Source organism: Phaseolus vulgaris, chromosome 11 (genome assembly GCF_051622355.1).
Source record: "Phaseolus vulgaris cultivar YP4 chromosome 11, ASM5162235v1, whole genome shotgun sequence".
Classification (NCBI taxonomy): Eukaryota; Viridiplantae; Streptophyta; class Magnoliopsida; order Fabales; family Fabaceae; genus Phaseolus; species Phaseolus vulgaris.
The window spans coordinates 36,744-58,322 of NC_143508.1; the positions used below are offsets into that span (position 1 = coordinate 36,744).

Genomic DNA, 21,579 nt, shown 5'->3' on the forward strand with positions numbered 1-21,579 from the left:
ACAACACACGAAAGTGCTTGTGTGAGTTTTTTTCAGCGCAGTACGGACCCAGAATGAAATTGCAGAAATTAGGCCGGAATTTCACAAGTTTCGGTAGAGGATAGCCTTGGTTTTTACAAAATTTCTGAAAAATTCTTCCGGAATGGTTTTTTCCTGAAATTCCACCCAAGAATCTCCACTGAATTTGGGACAAAACGCGACAAATTTCAGGTCAAACGGATGAGTATTCACCCACGAAAAAAATCAAATAGTTTCAGACACAAACGATCCTTCCTTTCAGCCCTAACAGTGACGAATAAAAAATTTATTGTCAATCTTGTGGGACGAATCTGGTGCTCAAACCTCAGTCAAAACTCAATAGACTCAGTGACGAATGTCTGGTAAAAATTTCAGACCAAAATACCCAAGGAGTAAGGCGTAGTAAGTCCAAGACCGAGAGTGAACAAAACCGATTTTCCGAAAACAAAACGTCCTGACTTTTCTTCCCTGTATCTTCTTTTTGTGTTTCGTTTACGGACGTGCCTCCTTGCCTGGGTGTAGACAACATATGAAAGTGCTTGTGTGAATTTTTTTCAGAGTAATACGGCCCTAGAATGAAATTGCAGTAATTAGGCCGGAATTTTACAAGTTTCGGTAGAGGATAGCCTTGGTTTGCACAAAAATTCTGAAAAACTCTCCCGAAATAGTTTTTTCCTAAAATTCCACCTAAGAAATGGGTTTATCGTGGGGAATTTTATCGTGGGTTAGTTTATAGTGGGTGAGTTTATCGTGGGTGAGTTTATTGTAGGTGAATTCATGGTGGTTGATTTTACCGTAGGTGAGTTTATCGTGGGTAATTTTATCTTGGGTGAGTTTATCCTGGGTGAGTTTATTGTGGGTGAGATTATAGTGGGTGATTTTATCGTGGGTGATTTTATAGTGGGGTATTTTATCGTGGGTGAGTTTAAGGTGGGTGAGTTTATTGTTGGTTTGTTTAACGTGGGTGTGTTTATCGTGGGTGAGTCTCTCGTGGGTGAGTTTATCGTGGAGAGTTTATTGTTGGTTTATTGAACGTGAGTGTGTTTATTGTGGGTGAGTCTATCGTAGGTGAGTTTATCGTGGGTGATTTTATATTGGGTGAATTTTTCGTGGTGACTTTATCATGGGTGAATTTATCGGTGGTGAGTTTATCGTGGTACCATTTATCGTGGGTAATTTTATTGTGGGTAATTTTATTGTGGGTGAGTTTATCGTTGGTGATTTTATCGTGGGTGATTTTCTCGTGGGTGAGTTTATCGTTGGTGAGTTTATGGTGGGTGAGTTTATCGTGGGTGAGTTTATAGTTGGTGAGTTATGGTGGGTGATTTTATCGTAGGTGAGTATATCGTTGGAGAGTTTATCGTGGGTAATTTTATCGTGTGTGAGTTTATCGTGAGTGAGTTTATCATAAGTGACTTTATCGTGGGTGAGTTTATCGTGTGTAAATTTATCGTGGGGTAATTTTATCGTGGGTGATTTTATCCTAGGTCACTTTATCGTGGGTGACTTTATCATGTGTTACTTTATGGTGGATGAAGTTATGGTGGGTGAGTTTATCGTTGGTGAGTTTATCGTTGGTGAGTTTATCGTGGGTGAGTTTATCGTGGGTGAGTTTATTGTGAGTGAGTTTATCGTGCCTGATTTTATCATGGGTGAGTTTATGGTTGGTAATTTAGTCGTGGGTGAGTTTATCATGGGTGAGTTTATTGTGGGTGAGTTTATCATGGGTCAGTTTATTGTAGGTGAGTTTATCGTGGGTGAGTTTATTGTGGGTGAATTTATCGTGGGTGATTTTATCGTTTGTGATTTTATTGTGGGTGATTTTATCTTGGGTGATTTTATCATGGGTGCTTTTATCGTGTGTGAGTTTATCGTGGCTGAGTTTATCGTGGCTCATTTTATTGTAGGTGAGTTTATCGTGGGTGAGTTTATCGTGGGTGAATTTATCGTGGGTTATTTTATCGTTTGTGATTTTATCGTCGGTGATTTTATCTTGGGTGATTTTATCGTGGGTGCTTTTATCGTGGGTGAGTTTATCGTGGGTATGTTTATCGTGGGTGAGTTTATGGTGGATGAGTTATGGTGGGTCAGTTTATCGTTGGTGAGTTTATCGTGGGTGAGTTTTTCGTGGCTGTTTTAATGTGGTTGATTTTTATGTGGGTGAGTTTATCGTGGGTGAATTTATTGTGGGTGAGTTTATCGTGCCTGATTTTATCGTGGGTGAGTTTATGGTTGGTAATTTAGTCGTGGGTGAGTTTATCATGGGTGATTTTATTGTAGGTGAGTTTATCATGGATCAGTTTATTGTAGGTGAGTTTATCGTTGGTGAGTTTATTGTGGGTGAATTTATCGTGGGTAATTTTATCGTGGGTGATTTTATCCTAGGTGACTTTATCGTGGGTGATTTTATCTTGGGTGATTTTATCCTAGGTGACTTTATCGTGGGTGATTTTATCTTGGGTTACTTTATGGTGGATGAGTTTATGGTGGGTGAGTTTATCGTGAGTGAGTTTATCGTTGGTGAGTTTATCGTGGGTGAGTTTATCATGGTTGATTTATTGTGGCTGATTTTTATGTGGGTGAGTTTATCGTGGGTGAGTTTATCGTGCCTGATTTTATCGTGGGTGAGTTTATGGTTGGTAATTTAGTCGTGGGTGAGTTTATCGTGGGTGAGTTTATTGTGGGTGAATTTATCGTGGGTGATTTTATCGTTTGTGATTTTATCGTGGGTGATTTTATCTTGGGTGATTTTATCATGGGTGCTTTTATCGTGTGTGAGTTTATCGTGGCTGAGTTTATCGTGGGTAAGTTTATCGTGGCTCATTTTATTGTAGGTGAGTTTATCGTGGGTGAATTTATCGTGGGTTGTTTTATCGTTTGTGATTTTATCGTGGGTGATTTTATCTTGGGTGATTTTATCGTGGGTGCTTTTATCGTGGGTGAGTTTATCCTAGGTGAGTTTATCGTGGGTGAGTTTATGGTGGGTATGTTTATCGTGGGTGAGTTTATGGTGGATGAGTTTATCGTGGGTCAGTTTATCGTGGGTCAGTTTATTGTTGGTGAGTTTATCGTGGGTGAGTTTATTGTGGGCGAGTTTATCGTGCCTGATTTTATCGTGAATGAGTTTTTCATGGTTGATTTATTGTGGTTGATTTTTATGTGGGTGAGTTTATCTTGGGTGAGTTTATTGTGGGTAAGTTTATCGTGGGTAAGTTTATCATGGGTCAGTTAATTGTAGGTGAGTTTATCATGGGTGAGTTTATCATGGGTGAGTTTATCGTGGGTGATGTTATGGTGGGTGAGTTTATTGTGGTTGAGTTTATCGTGGGTGAGTTTATCGTGGGTGATTTATCATTGGTGAATTTATCATGGGTGAGTTTATGATGTGTGATTTTATCGTAGGTGAGTTTATTGTGGGTGAGTTTATTGTGGGTGAGTTTATCGTGGATGAGTTATCGTGGATGATTTTCTTGTGGGTGACTTTATCGTTGGTGATTTTATCGTGGGTGAGTTTCTCGTGGGTATTTTTTTCATGGGTTTGTTTATCGTGGGTTAGTTTATCGTAGGTGTCTTTATCGTGGGTGACTTTATCGTTGGTGAGTTTATTGTTAGTGAGGTTATTGTTGGTGAGTTTATTGTGGGTGATTTTATCGTTCGTGAGTTTATTTTGGGTGAGTTTATCGTGTTTGAAGTTTATGGTGGGTGATTTTATGGTGGGTGAGTTTATCGCAGTTGAGTTTATGGTGGGTGATTTTATCGTGGGTGAGTTTAACGTTGGTGAGTTTATCGTGGATGAGTTTATCGTGGGTAAATTTATTGTGGTTGATTTATCGTGGGTGATTTTATGGTAGGTGAGTTCATCGTTGGTGTGTTTATCGTGGGTGTTTTTATCAAGGGTGAGTTTATCGTGGGTTATTTTATCGTGGGTGATTTTATGAAGGGTGAGTTTATCGTGGGTGATTTTAGCGTGGGTGAGTTTATCGTTGGTGACTTTATCGTGGGTGATTTTATGGTAGGTAAGTTTGTCGTGGGTGAGTTTATCGTAGGTGAATTTATCGTTGATGTGTTTATCGTGGGTGTGTTTATCGTGAGTGATTTTATCGTGGGTGACTTTATCGTGGGTGATTTTATCGTGGATGAGTAATCGTTGATTATTTTCCTGTGGGTGACTTTATCGTGGGTGAGTTTATCGTGAGTGATTTTATTGTGGTTGATTTTATCATGGGTGAGTTTATCGTGAGTGAGTTTATCGTGAGTGATTTTACTGTGGGTGATTTTATCGTGAGTGATTTTATCATAGGTGACTTTATCGTGGGTGAGTTTATTGTGGGTGAGTTTATTGTTTGTGAGTTTATTGTGGGTGATTTATCGTTGGTGAATTTATTGTGATGATCAGATCTTTGATACCATATTACAAAATAGAACAAAGATGAACAAAAAAGAACAAATATGAACAAAAAAGTAAACTGAAGACAAAGGATATGAGAATAAATATTTATTCTTTCTTGTTATTAAAATCAAAACAAATTGTCTTAGTATATACAAGTAGTACACTCATTTTTTGTTTAACTAAAGAGGGAAAGAATCAATAATTAAATATTAAAATTATAACACACAAAGACAAAATAAATAAAGGTTATTCACCTCTATAACTCTATAAAAAAAAAACAAATGATAAGTAGAAAAAACACCCAATTATTTTCCTCTATAAAAAAAAATAATTGATAATTAAAAAAAACACGCAAATTATTAATTAAGAATGTTTCTATAAGTCACTAGTATTCGTTTTTCTTTAATAAACCAAAAGTTGGCGCCACTGTGGATGAAACAACAATCGTCACCGCAGCCCCCACCAAATCCAATTTACTATACTCTAATAATTGAATATCTATTTTTTTTTCTACGTTTTTATGTTTTATAATTTTTATTATATCTTGAAGTTTATATACAGTATATTTATTTATTTTTATTCAACTGAATTTTAAAGATTTAATCAAAAATTACAAATTATCTAAAATCGAGAAAAAAATAGAATCTAAAATCGCAAATTAAAAATAAAAAATTGCAATTACAATTTTTTTTTCTAAATTTAATAATAAAGTTCTCTTAAAAATATAAATAAATATGCTTGAAATATAGAACAAATTTTGTGTAAGCGTGATGCAAAGTTTAATGAGAAGGAGGTGTAAGTTGAATTTTTTGGGTGCGGGTAGAAATTGCCATCTTAATGTATCAGGCCCATTTTGAAATGGTGTAAAAGCTGCACCGTTTTAGAGCTGCGCCGCCCAGTTTCGTCTTCACTCTGAAGGACGCTAACTCCACTAAAACTGATCGCTGATTCTCGTCGATTGAGTACTTTTCTCCCAAAGCACCGTGTATGTTACTAGATTCTGATTTTCGTTGATTCTGATTCTTGGTTTCACATTGTTTAAGGGGGCAATTTTCGCTCTCCTTTTCCTTTTCTCTCTAATTTTCACGTCTAATAATCTCCTTTCCTTTTATCTTGTGTTTGATTAGTGCAGGCACAGTACAAATAGCTGAGATACGGAGAAAGCAACATTTATATTTTTACTGTACCAGGTTTGAATGAAATAATTATATTCTCTCCTATGTTTACGACGGTGTCGGTCTCACAAAGTTTGCTGAGCTGCTGCTGATTTTATTACTCATGTTCTTGTTCTTGTTTCGGTAAATTTAAATAGTTGTTGAGCTGCTAAGGTCCTATTTTGTTTGGATGAGGCTTATTGTTTTTCTTATTGTGTGTGTTGATGCTTATTGTTGCTTTTAATTTTTTGATTGATGCTCACTGGACCCAGTGGTCAAGGAATAAACCCAAGCAGTTTTGGTTGTTCTAAAGTTGGTCAAGTAAGCATGTGGTGTTATTACTGTGCGCTATCTTTGTGTGTGTTACACCGTTTCCTGAATTCTTTTCTTCCATTTTAAATCCACTGTCCTCCTACTGATGTTCCCTAAACAACACATTCAGGTTCGTGTTAGTTAGGGACTTTGAGAGTATCTGCACCTAGCTTGCTGCCGTGTCCAAATAGCAATATCTTTTAATTAGTTTAACATTCCACTCTATTTGAATTGGTGATTGCCCCCACAATTAATTTATTTATTATAGAAATAGAATTGGACACTTAACCTAGGTTTTCATAACATTTTGTGATTGAAAATGCTAGGTATCGCAGTGGTGCCTTCCACTCTAGTTCACAGCGACGCCGCCAGTTCTCTCACTCCGCAACAAAACGACATCCGTCATACCGTGAAACTACACCACTGGAGCTGAACCCTAAAACTTCAGGGTAACGATGCAGCACGACGAGGTCATATGGCAAGTTATCAGGCACAACCATTGCAGTTTCTTGGCCAAGTAAACAGTTCCCTAACTTTTTTTCAAGATTTTCTTTCAGATATATGATTTTGTTTTATTAATGTTGCTGTTACGAGCTCAAACTAATTGTTCACTTTTTTTTTCTTGTAGAATTACGACGGGGAATTTTTGTAGAAACCCTTACAACGTTACTGGGGTTTGTAACAGAAGTTCGTGCCCTTTGGCTAATAGTCGCTATGCCACTATTCGAGATGACAATGGTACTTTTATTTACAAACATTTTTTTTGTCTCTTTAGGCTAGGTTTTGTTTTCGCTAGAAATTGATGCAATGTACTATGTAGTAGTGCTTTAAGTCGCTTAAGTTATCATTTTGTTGGTACTATAATGTCTTATAGTCCTGTTTGGATAAATTTCTGGAATTTACAGAAGGTAAAATCGACTTATGTACTTCGGTTTATGGTGAAGTTAGATAGGAGAGTTTTTATGAAAGTTGTAGTGTGTTGAATGTTGATTTTTTTTCTCATTTTCTTCTCTGGCAAGCACTTGTTGAGAAGTTTATCCAAACATTTCTATAGATTATAGAAAGCTTCACCGTAAAGCGTATTGAAATTTGTTAAAAAGAGTTTGTGCCAGCCACTTTCATAATTTTAACCAGATAGCTTCAATTTTCTGCATAACTACCAAAGATAAATTTAACTAAGCTCATATATGCTCCTCCGAACACCCCTAAATGGCTATCTTCATCAATGACAAGTCCATAAATGGGGAATTCATGAAAAGACAAAATATGCTAAGAATCATAATTTTGCTTTGGGTGTTGCAGGAGTGTTTTATCTTTACATGAAAACTATAGAACGAGCTCACATGCCGAAAGATTTGTGGGAAAGAGTAAAGCTGCCGAGGAATTATGAGAAGGCACTTGAAGTCATAGACAAACATCTGGTACTGATGATATATGTAGTCTTTCGGATATTTAAGTATTCAACATTTTACTGGTTAGTGGTTGTCAAGAATGAATGTGTGTTTGACCTTTCTGAATTGGCAGATGTATTGGCCCAAGCTTCTTATACACAAGATAAAGCAACGATTGACTAAAATGACCCAAATGCGGATACGTATGAGAAAACTTGCTTTGAAGACGAGGTTTGAAATCATATTCTCATATTTAGTTTGTTTTATCATGTTTACCCGTACATATTTTTTATATAAGTAGATTGTGCTCCAGATGCTCTAATTTTCGTATCACTTGAATAACTAGTCTGATAAATGCATTTTTGCATGTGTGAAGGAAAGTTAATTCCGTGAAGGAATAAAATTGTCATAGAAGAATTTTATCACATGGAGTAAAACCTCAATACCCTTCCGTATTACATGTGATTTTCACTAAATGTGTTGCTGATTGTATAGATTTTGGGCTAAATTTGGTTTGTTTCTTGAAATAAAGGAAACCAGACTAGGAAAGCAAATGTTTGGCTATTGCTGTCATCATGCTTAACTCTGCTGCTGAAAATCCATTTTAGGGAAAATAACACATTGTTTCAGCTTAGGGAAAAAAATGGATCTTCCACCTGTAGATCTAATTTTATAACCTTCTTAATTTTAATTTCACCCAATATTTTAAAATGTTTTTTATGATTTTGGTAGTTTGACATGTAATTGCATTCCAAACTTCTTCAAAATGAATTCTGTGGAAAATTAATTCTTAGATGATAAGTTTATAAAAGAGGGGAGCTTATCTGCTTAATGAGAGGCAAATCACACTAGAAAGAAACTGTCGCCCTATACTCTTAATTGCTATTGATTTCTGTTTTTCAGGTTTTTCCCTCTTCTCTCTGTTTAGTTCCTCATATTTGTTTAATTATGAAACACTTATAAGAAATCATTTACTTGTATATTGTAATGCACCAACCAAACCATGTTTATTTAGTCAATTTATGTATTTAGAAATATAGGTCCCATGGGATTTGTTTTTTGTATTGAACCATTTTGAGTATTTAGTAATAAATTATTCTATTTTTATCTCTCATCTTTTGAGCGCTAAATTTTCAACAGCAAAATTAGTTAGTTAGTTGTAATCCCATTTTATTTGAGGATAAATTCCTTTTTCCAGAATTTAAATTGGAGTTCATTTGAATGCTGTGACTTCATATGTATTCTGTTACGAACCAAGAAAACGCACCCAAAGATAAGCCAACAACACAGAAAAACTACTGAATAACCTCTGTATTATTTCTACTGAACTTTACACTCGGAACATCCACAAAGAAAACGATTATTCCTTTTACACAAGACTTTCCCTGTCTACAAAACTGTATTAAAAAAAACGTAACCCCTTTACTAAACCGGTTGGTCTTTATTTAAAGACCAACCCTGCACTGTTACCTTACCCTTTATTCTTAACATTTTTCCTATAATATACCTTCCAAGTCCTTCCCTTATTTTGTGTCCTAACATATTCTTCTTGTCTGTTATTTATGCACATGTATGTATGCATTATTTTGAATACGATTTTATGTTTAAGGTGCGATCATACATTGTGTTATATTCATGCGACAAATTTTCTTATCTTTTAACTATAGTTCTATATTTAAGCTGATGTCTCTATTAAATGTTCATAGCAATTTATCATATTATTTATCGTGGTTGCTGTTTTACAGGGAGAAAATAATGACAACTCCAAGGAAAGAGAAAAAGAGAGAGTCTCGAAGAGAAGAGAAGGCTGAAAAAGCAGCTCTGTTAGAAAAGGTTATAGTTAATCCTACTGTTACCCATACACATTGAATTGTATGTTGTTTTCACTTTACTCATTGTTGCTTTTCAATATTATGTAGTCTATTGAAAAAGAGCTATTAGAACGCCTTCAAAAAGGAGTTTATCAACAAAGTGATATATACAATTATCCGCTTGAAGAGTACAATAAAGTTCTTGATATGGAGAATCTTCAACCAGCTGATGAAGAGGTTATCTACCAACCCATTTTTTTTCTGCTACCTATCATGTTTCAGTAAAAAACTATTTCAAATTGAACCCTTTCTAATGTATATAATCTATGAATTTGTTTATTTTTTGTTTTTGGAATGGACAGGAACCAGAGGTAGAATATGTAGAAGGATATGATGAACTTGAACAGGAAGAAGATATTGAGGATTTTGGTGGTTTTGCAACTCATAAGTCACCGGGTAATTATGTGATGAAGAAAATGGTCAAATTTAGTTTAGAAGCTTTGGAACATGCATTGACTATTTTTGACATGTTCAAATAGTGAATTATGTTCCCATTTTTGTTTTAAAAATTTGCTTACTACACAAGGAATTTGCTTTTGCCTGATTGAAACCCAAATTCAAGGATTCTGACATGCATGGTATGATAGGATAGTATAATCTTTAGTTTAATTTCAACTCGAAGTACTGAAAATTTCAGATTAGAATTTTGTTGGCTTCATAATTTTTTTTTAATAACTTTTTTGTTTTCATTTTGTCTTTTGAGGCAGGAATAAGATCTTGGAATTCTTTTTCATTTTTAATCACAAACTTATGGTAATTATGATGATAAAAGGAATTTTTTTAATACAATGTTTACTGATCTACAATCACATCTTTACAAACTTAAGTCCCGCCCTAGAAGAAACAATAATTAGCTGTCACATACAATGCTGGTTTCTGCTTGGCTAGAACTTGAAATGCTCAGTTGCGTGTGATGTTTGTGTTATGTGTTGATTATTTCACTACTTGTTAGATGAGAGCCTTTCTTATTGAGAAGGAATCTGTGAGTTCATGAGTTTAGAAAAAGTTCCAAACTGAAACATTAGAAAAGCAAAAGCATGATAGTGTACTTACCTATGCAGCCAGAAGCACTGATGATGAAGAGGATGATGAAGAGGAAGATGATGAAGCAGTTGATCAGAGTAGAGCAAAAAGGAAAATGATTTTAGCTTCCAAGAAACTTGAGAAGAACGGCCTAGATTCTAAATCAAAGAAGACAAGGGTCCTTGTTGAGGTAATTATACAATGTTTCCTTCTATGAAAAGAATATCAGCACTTTAAATGCTATTTGATATAGTAATTCTATGAATTGCTGTCTGTGAACATCTTACCCTAGAGGAACTTTTGCATACAATAATTTCAATGTTGTTTTCAAACAAATGATGCCACCGACTGCAATTTCATTACTCTGGACTTTCAAGATAGACTGTTAGAAAGTGGAAACCTTTTTGTTCTTCCGAGGCTGAAAATAGAGCCAATGCCTCTATTTTTGGAAATTAGTTATGAACAAAGCTAATCCAATTTTTTCTTCAATAATGTTATACGGGCATGTCTAATCTATGTGATGAGGATTACAGACAATAATGTCAATCAAGTCTTTTGTCGATATTTTCCCTTCTTGCTTGATATTACCTAGTTTTTGTTGGTTTTGGTTTGCCAAAGCCATTCTAAAAGTTATGACGATGATTTTGACACATGTTGTGTTTTTTATGATTAACATGCATTTAAGTTTAAAAAGCACGGCTCATTAGTTCCATTCCATCTTTGAAGTTTAGAAGTAACGTTTAGTTGCAAGAAACTGCTAAAGCGAACTGTATGAGTGCCAAACAGTGTTGAATTCAGTGCATTCCATATTTTAGAGAGAATTTCTTCACTATTGACGTTGATTGAGTTTTATTAGAAGGTGAACTCTAAGCATAACTTAACAATTTCATAGAACTGGCTTAGAAAATTGAATTGCATCTACTTACATATTATAATTTAAATATATCTGTAGTTAATGAGATCTCTAACACCTCTCGTCTAGGATGTACAAATACTTTTAAGTGGTCCGATAATGGGTAAGAGTATAGGTCTAACAAATTTTCCTAGGATAGACTTTACTACCATCTTAGAAATGAACTCTACAGAATTGGCTTGGAATGTGACATATTGCTTGTCCATGTGTGATCTCGAAAAAGTTTACAGATGAATGAAATACTTAAATTAGTTTTTGGTTCAAAATCTGATATTGTAACCTTGATTTTCTTTGGTCTCAGGTTGAGCAAGAGGATGCTGATGAAAGACAGAGGGTGGTACAATAGTTGTATTTACTGTTTTTATGGACAGAAGAAAACTACTATAGCAAAAACGCAATTTTGATTGTTGAGTCTTTTAATTTTTTTCCTATCCATATAAAAATTATATACAATTTCCATTTCCCTTTTCAATTTATTTAATGTTTGTTTTGAACGAGTTCTGGCAAATGCCATAAAGTGTAGTCTAGTGTGGTTTTATAGAAACGGAGCATCTCATTCCTGCATTTAATCGAGTGACTCTGATAATTTCTTGTGTCACGATGATCAGCAAGGTTTTCGAGACATTTGTAAGTTTTAAGAAAGTTAAGCACATTGTATCATTTTTTTTTCCTGAAACTGATTTTCACTTGCAGATGCTTTGCTTACACCTTACATTACAAAAATAGGTTGTGGAACTTGGGGGTCGAGAAATTATTTTCATCAAATAAAGGAGATTGGTTAAGAAAAAATCTTATGTATAATTTGTACAGTTAAAATCTTTTTGTGAGATAATGTGTGATATGTAATGTGATGTGTGCTGGAATTCACCATTAAATGTTTTTAAGAAGTTCACGATAGTATGGTATTACTTAGTATCTTAGATCTGTTTATCTGTGAGTTTTTACTTAGTATATATGGAGTCAGTCTTAATCTTGTGTCTGCCATTATGATTCTCTCTTTACTGTCTGATTAATGTTAATTAATTCAAATTTCCGTCCTATGCTATTTTCTTTACATTATTCATTTACATCGGTCTCCTACCTAAATGACCAAGGATCGGTTTCAGATCCATAACCCAAAAATATTCAAATATTTTATATATATTGTGAAGGTATGGTGTTTAGAGGTGGACTCCTACATAATCTTTTTTGTAACTATGACATAATCCCTTTATCACTGCAATCTCTGAACGTCTTTACATATGTGCTATATTTATAGAGTTTTTTTTTTTTTCTAATGTCCTCTCATTTATTTATTTTTTATTCAGGAAAATATGACAACAAATTTAAATAATAATAATCATATATTTTATTTTCAGAATAATTTTATAATAGATTTAAATAATAACAATCACATATTGTATCTTTATACATCAATTTATGAGTTTATAAAGAATTATCAATCAATATTTCATTAGTTTTTCTCTATCTTCATATAACTAATAGATAAAGAATCTATGATATATTGACAAAATTTTAAAAGATAAACAAATGATGAAAAAACTCATTTTTCTATCAGAAATATACCGAATTAAAATGTAACAATCATTTTCTCTATTACCTCACATCGAATTTATATCTAATTTAAGATCATATCGATTATTTATCATTTTCTCTATTACCTCACATCGAATTTATATCTAATTTAAGATCATATCGATTATTTAACCGATATACTCGAACCCTCCATGCAAAACAACACTCGGTTTAAAATATGTTTTAATACTTATAAATAGGATCCACTTTAATTTTTTTTTCATATTAAAACATATTTAATAATATTGTTTCAAGAGTTTTCTTTGCGTTTTGTTGTTTTACTGTACCTACACCCCAAACCTTCCAACCTACACCCCAAATCCTATATCCTATACTTTAAACCTTACACCCCACCTTAAAACTTACACCTCTCACCCTAAACCTTACACCCCCACCTTAAATCTTACACCTCTCACCCTAAACCTTACATCCTAAATTCTACACCCAAGCAACAAGGCTTAATAACTCTGAGACCGACTAGAAAACCTTCAAAAACAAAACATTCATGCTTTCCTTATATTTATTTTTTATGTTTTGTTTCTGAACGTGTATCCTTAACTTGATACGATCAACATATGAAAATACTATATATTTAAAAAAATTTCAACATACTATGAATTTAGAATAAATTCGTGAAAATTAAGACAAAATTTCACAAATCACAGACAATACGAAAGCCTTTGAGTGAAAAAAATTTCTCATAAATTTTTTTAGGAGAAATTTTTGTTCAAATTCTATGTAATAATCTCAACAAAATTTGGAAAAAAAGTGACAAATTTCAATTTAAGCAACAGAAGAGTATTGAATTAGAAAAAAAAAAAAACTTTACACACACAATGAGTATTTTAAAAGTTATGGAAGTGCAGTTAGGAATTATCGGGTTGCAGAAGCAAAACCCAGATTGTAATTAGCTATTTATGGCACGCTCTAAGCGAGGATGTCATGCTACCATACTTTTGTGTTTTTTAATAAGGAAGGGTGTCCTCGTTTTCATATGAAAAGTATATTAATGTTATAAGTTGTGTTCACCGGTCTTTTTTTTCATTATTATATTGTAACATGCGTGGTCCTCGTGGGACGCCTTCTATGTTTTCCATTATATTGTTATACTGGAAGCGGGATTGATGAGTGTGAGATAGCCAGCTAGCTGCATCTCAGCCATTACATTCTTGTCTATCTCTGACCTTGGCACAGAAACACTTAGTCGCACAGAGCTGGTGTTCACCATGAGAGTGTTAGGAATATCATCTCTGAATTTGACCCCATTTACATGTGGTATCGTTACTTTGATTGCTACGGTGCTGATATGGTGGTTTTGGAATGCACTCAACTGGATATGGCTGAGACCTAAGAGGATAGAGAGGCGTCTAAAGGAGCAGGGTATCCAAGGAAATTCCTACCGTCCCTTGGTTGGAGACATCAGAGATATGATTAAAATGATTAAGGAAGCCAAATCCAAACCCATGGATCCTCACTCTAATGACATTGCACCTCGTGTATTGCCTTACGTTGTCCACACCATCGCTAAATACGGTGAGTCACTCACATACCACATGAATTCTCATACTACTCTTTTCTTTTTGTAACCTATCACCTGGATGAAATTTTTGTTGTATCTCCGTACTCAGTCATTAGACTGGAACCTCATTACTTAACTACAACGTCAGCCACTTGGTCATGCTCCCTTTTATACTTCCCTGTGACTTCGTCAACCTTTTAATGCCAAACCTTTATCCACTCAGTTGTCAAATTGAAATTCGCTTTGTATAACAAAACGGAATGAACAGCACCTAATAAAAATTGCTAACAAATATTATTCAATACAGGTAAGAATTCATTTATGTGGCTTGGACCAAGACCAAGGGTATTCATCTTGGATCCGGACAAATTCAAAGAAATGGCTACAAAGGTCTATGACTTTCAAAAGCCCGACATGAGTCCACTTTTCAAGCTCCTAGCATCAGGATTTGCAAATTATGACGGTGACAAGTGGGCTAAACACAGAAAGATCGTGAGTCCAGCATTTAATGTAGAGAAATTGAAGGTTAGTAGTTTGTCGTTTATATCTGTGCACTTGTATGATCTGCAGGTTATCTCGTAAAATGACTTGCATTAGCATGCAAACAGGTCAAATAAACAAAAGGAATTGGCTACATTACTTCCATAGGGAATTAATGAAACCTCTCGTGTGAAATTTCCACTATGACATTTAAAAATATCGTGGAGCGTGTTAAACGTTGAAAGTATTTCTAAAGAATGGTACTAGTATGACATTACCTCTTTTCCACAAGAGAAGCCATTCACATCTCTAGTGTTGTTTGGTCGTTTTTTATGCATGATAAACCCTTATGTTTCTTTACGAGTGACGTTAACACACTATGACATGGTCTGTTTTTATGATTCATGAAAAATTGCCACAGGTCTTAGTACCGATATTTTGCCAGAGTTGCGACGATTTGATCAGTCAATGGGAGAGTGCGTTATCTTCGTCCAATGGGTCGTGTGAGTTAGACGTGTGGCCTTTTGTCCAAAACGTGTCAAGCGACGTCCTTGCTCGTGCAGGCTTTGGAAGTAGCTTCGAAGAAGGAAAAAGGGTATTCGAACTTCAAAGGGAAATGCTTCAACTCACAATGACGCTCTTTAAGTTTGCTTTCATTCCAGGTTACAGGTAATACTACATTTGGAACTAAAATTCATTTATGTTTTGGTTATACAAAGCAAATCCGTTCCAGGAGAAAGCAATTGGTGGCTTCAATTGGGCGTGTAGAGATTTGGTGGTGGTATTATGATGAATGACACTTTTAATCGTTCATATGTGGTAGGTTTCTGCCAACGCGTACCAACAGGAGGATGAAAGCAATTGACAACGAAATAAGAACATCACTTATGGGTATCATAAACAGAAGATTAAAAGCAATCGAAGCAGGGGAGCCTGCGAACAATGACTTGTTAGGCATACTGTTGGAATCAAATTACAGGGAATCTGAAAAAAGTAGTGGTGGAGGAATGAGTTTAAGGGAAGTAGTGGAAGAAGTGAAGCTATTTTACTTGGCAGGGCAGGAAGCGAATGCAGAGCTACTGGTCTGGACTTTGTTATTATTAAGCAAGCATCCTGATTGGCAAGCAAAGGCGAGGGAGGAGGTTTTCCAGGTGTTCGGTAATCAAAAGCCAGATTATGAGAGGCTTGGGCAGCTTAAAATTGTAAGTTTGATATAATTAACGTAAGATAATGTCTTGACTTCATTCATTTGAAGAGGGATAACATTTCTGTTCACTCTTTATCGAACAGGTGTCAATGATTCTACAGGAGAGTCTCAGATTATATCCACCAGTAGTTATGTTCGCTCGGTATCTTCGTAAAGATACAAAACTTGGAGACCTTATAATTCCCGCAGGAGTTGAGCTTGTAGTACCTGTGTCAATTTTACACCAGGAAAGGGAGTTTTGGGGCGATGATGCCGGGGAATTCAATCCAGAAAGATTCTCGGAAGGTGTCTCGAAGGCAACAAAAGGCAAGCTTTCATACCTGCCATTTGGATGGGGTCCTCGAATATGCATAGGACAAAACTTTGGTTTGTTAGAGGCAAAAGTAGCTGTGTCAATGATCCTGCAACGTTTCTCCCTCGAGTTTTCTCCGTCTTATGCTCATGCCCCGTCCTTTATTATTACTCTGCAGCCTGAGCGTGGGGCTCACATCATTTTACACAAACTGTAGAATGCAGTTTACGGCCTCTTTTGATACAAGTACAAGTGTTTTTGAGAGCTTTTCTATGGAAAATATGTGTTTTTCAGTAGAGAAACTATCGATGCATTTTTACTTTGAATCCAAACAGACCTTTCTGTTGTTAGTAAAAAAAAATCAAATAAATTAGGCTTCTTTGAAGCTTGCTTGCATTCTTAAGGAGCCTGTAATGTTAATTTCCCATTCCTAGTAGTTTTTTCGAAAGATGAGAAATATTAACCTTTAAATGATATCTATTTCAAGATCAAGTCAGGATTGTTAGATCCATGATAGTTAGTATTGCACAATACGTGATTCAGAAGTCTGGTAATGCAAATTATTATCAACGCATTGTTTTGTTTGATTTACTACATTCCATGGATTACTCGAGTATTGCTGGAATCACAATCTCGAAGTCAATCACATGATATTGAGATCAAGTATGTATCTTTTTCTCAACTCATCAAAACATTTTTTCTAAAGAAAAAGTCACAAAAGGTTTCAAAGTGAATAAATATATCAAGTGCAATACTCCAGTCTAGTGATCGAAACATTAAGATTATGATAATTTTAATATAAGTTGTATTTTATCACAGTAATTCGGGGAGTAAATATTATTTTTGTCTTTTAAGATATAGGAAGTGATGGATAAGTTCCTTAATAAAATTTGTAGCATTTGGCTTCTTAAAATTGAATGTCGTTGAGTATGTAAGTAGACTTCCTGTTGATTATGATAATTTTATTATAAATAGTTGTTTATTATCACAGTAAATCGAAGAGTGAATATTTATTTTCATCTTTGAAGAGATAGAAAGCGATGGGTAAATTTCTAAATAAAAATTTTTAGGCATTTAGGTTTTTAAATAATTTCGTTTAATTACCAATGAAGTGAGGGAAGTGAACAACATGTTAAATGTAAAAGTATATCTTTTTTCCATCTTAACTAATCTTTGTGTCTTTTGATTGAAAACATGGTGTTTAGAATGGGGCAAAGTTAAAATGGAAAGAAAAGAAAGTGAACGCTAACCCGTAATTAGCGTCCAACACATAATCCACTAAATGAATGGAAGTTAATGATGTAGAGTGGACTTCAATATAGAAGACGTGATTAACATCGGTTAGAACGACGTTAAATCCTCGTAATTGTTAAAGTTAGTATCTCTAATGTTTTATTTAAAGTTGTCTCAAAAGAGCATCCAATCTTGAAAGTAAGACTTCAAGTCCATGTGTTGCGTAGTCCACACAAAGAAGACGATGAAGGTATAACGGACTATTAAAGGAGAATTGAATGGAGCACAAACTAAAATTTGATACCTGCAAAAATATTATCTAAAATATAAAGGATATAGAGAAAAATACAATATAAAGGATATAGAGAAAAATACGCACATAATTTATATCGGTTTACCCACAGCCTAGGCTATGTCCAATCCCCTTAAGCAACTTACTCAAGAGTCTTTATCAACTTAAGTATTCTCCACCTATCCAAGTACATAAGTATTCTCCACCTCTCTAATTACGAGTATTATACTCCTCTCCATGCAACAAGTATTAAATATGACCTTTCCTCATTTCTTCATATAGAGATCTTGGAACATAGACCTTTCTCCTGTCATGTGACGCTATGTTTTCATTGTCCAAGTACCTAACTGTGATCTTCTTGTTTGCATTGAGAACATTTGTTAGAGAAATTCTTTTATTTTTTGGGGTACCTGTGTCTACTTGAGTCCTTTATGATTAGTCTTCTTTAGTGGTTCCTTTTTAAGAATGCAACTAGACGATGCACTTATAGATAGGTTGAAAATTCATCAAATTTGTTGCTTTTAGTTTCATTTGAGACATTTCCTTCGTATCCTATCCTCGATTTTTTCATGAGATTTCCTGAAATTCTTTACAAGAAGATCAAAGGATTTTCCACCTATATTAAATTGAGATATGACTTTCCTTCAGGCAAGATTCTCTTATATTAGACTATTTATAGTCTTACTATCTTCTTCTTCCATAAGTCTTTTACCAAGGCTTTGTTTTAACAAAAGTATTTCCTTTTTAAGTTTCTCAATGTTTTTGTTTTAATATTCAAAGTTTTGTAGGATAATTAAGTCGACTCAACTATTTCTTAATCATGATTTGTAGTACTTAGCGTGTGATTTGTCCTAGTGACATATTTTAGTCTACTTGTAGTTGGAATAAAAAGGATGTGATGTATCAAGAAGCCAAGAAGTTTTTCAATTAATTATTATTCCTATATGATTATTATTGCAAAAACATTTATTGAAATATGTTAATATTTTAAATAGGTTTAAATACCTAAATAAATTAATAATTAGTTTTGTATCAGATACCACAAATTCAAAAAGAAATCTAATGTGAATTACTTGTATAATTATAAAATCTCCACATAATAAAATTATTATACAAATAATTATAATTTATTTGTAAATGAAATAAATACAAAAATAGCTTTTATATTCATTATAAATAATAATAAGTTTTTAGCACACATTTATAACAATATAAAACATAACATAGAAAACCTATATAGCATTGCTAATGGCAGAATATGTAAAGAGAAATTACAAAATTCATAGGGTTAGAAAATTAGGTAAAGGTGGTAAAGAGAAGGTGGAAAGGAAATTAACGTTAGCTGACGGTCCGATGTTAGATCGCAGTTGTAAAAATTGAAATAGTTGAAGTTACACCTCAACTAGATTTGTTGAGAGAGAGAAGCGCAGAGAGAAGAGAACAGAAGTGAGTCACGATGCTACTCCGAAGATCTCTGCGATACCCATTTCTCCTGGTCTTGATCACTCTGCATCTGCAACTCCTTTCGGGTATCTCTTACTCTTTTCCTTGAATTTGTGTCTTGGAAGAGAATTTCATGAATGCTGATTTAGGGTATAGAACAATATCTGATTTTTAGGGTTTTCCGTTCAATAAAACCAAACAGAACAAGTGGTCTGTGTGGAGATTCTAATAATTTGCATATTTGATCTAATTATGCTCGCTTAACCGCCACGTTGTTCGACTTGCATCCTTTACTTATTACTGCTAGTAATGCTACCGAGGTAAAGTTCAGATAGTTATTAGGCTTACGAAGAAATTATTTCTGGCATTTTGATTTTGCGTCTTAAATACGCTGATAAGAAATCCTTTCCGTTCATTTTGGATAGCTGGCTGCGTATGGTAGAGGACAGGAGAATCAAATATTAACAGCTTTTAAAATTCCCCCACTTTTACAAGTTAATTAAACCTAACGATTCAGTCTTGAGCACTAAGCCTTTGGCCTGTGTTACTACTTTGTAAAGTTATGTATGATACACCTGTGAATAACAAATATTTTTATCCATTAATTTATTTTAATTTCTTACAAGAAAGCAGGAGTGGATCCCAACCCCCACCCCCCGCCTCTTATATCTGTGGCTTATGAAAATTTTGTGTCCTTGAAGGCCTAGACAACAACCCTTCAGATGCTAAAATTGAGAATGAAGATGTGAATCATCATGCTTCAAGAAGCTCTGTGGGGCTCAAGATAATTATTATATTCCTTGGTATGGCGACAGTCATAGCATTCTGTGTTTTTCTTTTCAAATTATGGCAAAGGAAGAAGAGAGAAGAGCAGCATGCTCGTCTTCTGAAGCTGTTTGAAGATGATGATGAACTTGAGGTAGAACTTGGTATGCGGGATTGACATTTTATCCCATTCCTTCTATATAGAAAACTTCATTTTCATGTCAAGAAGGCTGTGTGATCTTTTACCATTCAAATCTGGCATGGTTATTTTGAAAAGTTGAAATCAGGCATTTGCTTGTCACCAGTTTGGTCGTCTCCTGGTTTAGCCGGGGAGATTTAGGGTTCAATTCTCGTCTTCTCACTTGATATGAGCAAGATGAAGCAAGTTTATATTTTATTCTTGTATACTTATTTGTAAATCATATATTGGTTCTACTTAATAAGGTGATGTCAATTAATAAAAAAACTATCTGATGTGAGTATTCTGTTTGAACTTTTTTCCTGCCATAATAACACACACACTGGCTCTATGTTGCATTTTTTTGCACGTCCGGTACGGAGACTTCCCAAAAGTGAGGTGCTAGGCTCAACCCATGTAAAAGTGGCAGTATTTTCTTTTATGAATTATAAATGTTATGACTTGAGTCCTATTCTTTGCAACCATATGCCATACCATCAAAGATATTAAATAATAAAAAAAACTAGTCTGGATAGAATAAACCCAGTTTGCCATGGTCTAAACTCATGGTTTCTTGTAATATAGATTAAAATGTGAGTAAATATTCATTTTGGTCCAAAAAAATATGAAAGGTAATAAATGATCCTTACAAGAATTTTGGTGACATTTAAATCTTTTAGTTATCTTTCGTTGAGAACATTGGTTTTCTATTAAGAATCGTTAATAATATTTTAGTCATATAAACAATTATGCGTACATTAGGTGATACTCTTTCTGTTTCCTACTAGATGCACTACTAAAAGTGAGATGTTAGACAAATCCAATAGAAGTATGACATCTTGTTAAAATATAAGCAAAAGGACTGTTTACATCCCAAAAATATGTTTCATTATCCCCTTGCTAGATAGGGTTCCTCCTGGTCTTGGTACCCAAAACAGATACCCAAAGAATGTTTGATGCAACTACATGAACAAAAATGCAGACTCCAATAATTTAGTTGAATCTGAGCAATCAAACCCAAAGGTACTATCTCCTGTCACACTACAATAAACATGCTCCTTAGGTTATATCATATATTTAACTCTTATAAAATTAAAGTATATATCAACATATACACATGTAACATTCAAAGAAATTTATTATTTAAGAAACAATTATTCTTTTACACTTAAGATTTTTCCAAATTTACATTATAAAAAAACTATTTCACTTAAATAATGGTGCAAAAGTTATAATAAATAAAAGATAACAAAAACTAATAATTTGTATCATTATTTTAATGTTCTAGAGAATGAGTAAGTGAAGGATTTTGTTTTCTTCATCCATCAAATTTTAACTTCTACTCCATAATTTGGACTTGCATTTCATGATTGATCTAAAATAAAAAAATTATTCTCATTAGTTTTTAAATAAGACCTAGGTTTTCCTCTCCTCCTCTACACTTTTCATGTTACTATTTTAGTTGGTATTTTGTACGATTGTGCTCATTTTGAAGAACGTAAATCTAATGTTTTCAAAGGAAA

The 21,579-nt window shown here is 34.1% G+C and overlaps 3 protein-coding genes across 4 annotated transcripts; all 3 read left to right on the forward strand.

The window, feature by feature from the left end:
• Positions 1–5,169: 5,169 nt before the first annotated feature.
• On the forward strand, positions 5,170–11,641 carry LOC137826803 (uncharacterized). 2 transcript variants are annotated; one of them, XM_068632941.2, is made up of 11 exons: positions 5,170–5,393; positions 5,536–5,598; positions 6,201–6,391; positions 6,503–6,612; positions 7,177–7,295; positions 7,399–7,496; positions 9,011–9,098; positions 9,185–9,313; positions 9,439–9,532; positions 10,198–10,349; positions 11,374–11,641. In XM_068632941.2, exons 3-11 carry the CDS (start codon positions 6,330–6,332, stop codon positions 11,416–11,418), a joined length of 897 nt encoding a protein of 298 aa, XP_068489042.1. In that variant the 5' UTR covers positions 5,170–5,393; positions 5,536–5,598; positions 6,201–6,329; the 3' UTR covers positions 11,419–11,641. The 2 variants fall into 2 exon arrangements, with proteins under 2 accessions (XP_068489042.1, XP_068489050.1); XM_068632949.2 differs by having other exon boundaries at positions 5,260–5,393; positions 5,541–5,598.
• Positions 11,642–13,679: 2,038 nt separating this feature from the next.
• LOC137826793 (cytochrome P450 72A15) lies at positions 13,680–16,637 on the forward strand. The gene is made up of 5 exons (XM_068632932.2): positions 13,680–14,180; positions 14,474–14,691; positions 15,068–15,315; positions 15,470–15,848; positions 15,937–16,637. The coding sequence occupies exons 1-5, from the start codon at positions 13,874–13,876 to the stop codon at positions 16,360–16,362; spliced, it is 1,578 nt and encodes a 525-aa protein (XP_068489033.2). The 5' UTR covers positions 13,680–13,873; the 3' UTR covers positions 16,363–16,637.
• Positions 16,638–18,984: 2,347 nt separating this feature from the next.
• Positions 18,985–20,371, forward strand: LOC150022933 (uncharacterized). The gene is made up of 2 exons (XM_090296894.1): positions 18,985–19,199; positions 19,815–20,371. The coding sequence occupies exons 1-2, from the start codon at positions 19,127–19,129 to the stop codon at positions 20,054–20,056; spliced, it is 315 nt and encodes a 104-aa protein (XP_090153020.1). The 5' UTR covers positions 18,985–19,126; the 3' UTR covers positions 20,057–20,371.
• Positions 20,372–21,579: the final 1,208 nt, after the last annotated feature.

Coding starts and splice junctions, on each gene's coding strand:
- LOC137826803 (XM_068632941.2), top strand. CDS start 6,330: ATGCAGCACGACGAGGTCATATGGCAAGTTATCAGGCACAACCATTGC. Junction 9,314..9,438: donor TTCAACCAGCTGATGAAGAG/GTTATCTACCAA, acceptor TGGAATGGACAG/GAACCAGAGGTAGAATATGT. Junction 10,350..11,373: donor AGACAAGGGTCCTTGTTGAG/GTAATTATACAA, acceptor CTTTGGTCTCAG/GTTGAGCAAGAGGATGCTGA.
- LOC137826793 (XM_068632932.2), top strand. CDS start 13,874: ATGAGAGTGTTAGGAATATCATCTCTGAATTTGACCCCATTTACATGT. Junction 14,692..15,067: donor TTAATGTAGAGAAATTGAAG/GTTAGTAGTTTG, acceptor AAATTGCCACAG/GTCTTAGTACCGATATTTTG. Junction 15,849..15,936: donor GGCTTGGGCAGCTTAAAATT/GTAAGTTTGATA, acceptor TTTATCGAACAG/GTGTCAATGATTCTACAGGA.
- LOC150022933 (XM_090296894.1), top strand. CDS start 19,127: ATGCTACTCCGAAGATCTCTGCGATACCCATTTCTCCTGGTCTTGATC. Junction 19,200..19,814: donor GCATCTGCAACTCCTTTCGG/GTATCTCTTACT, acceptor GTGTCCTTGAAG/GCCTAGACAACAACCCTTCA.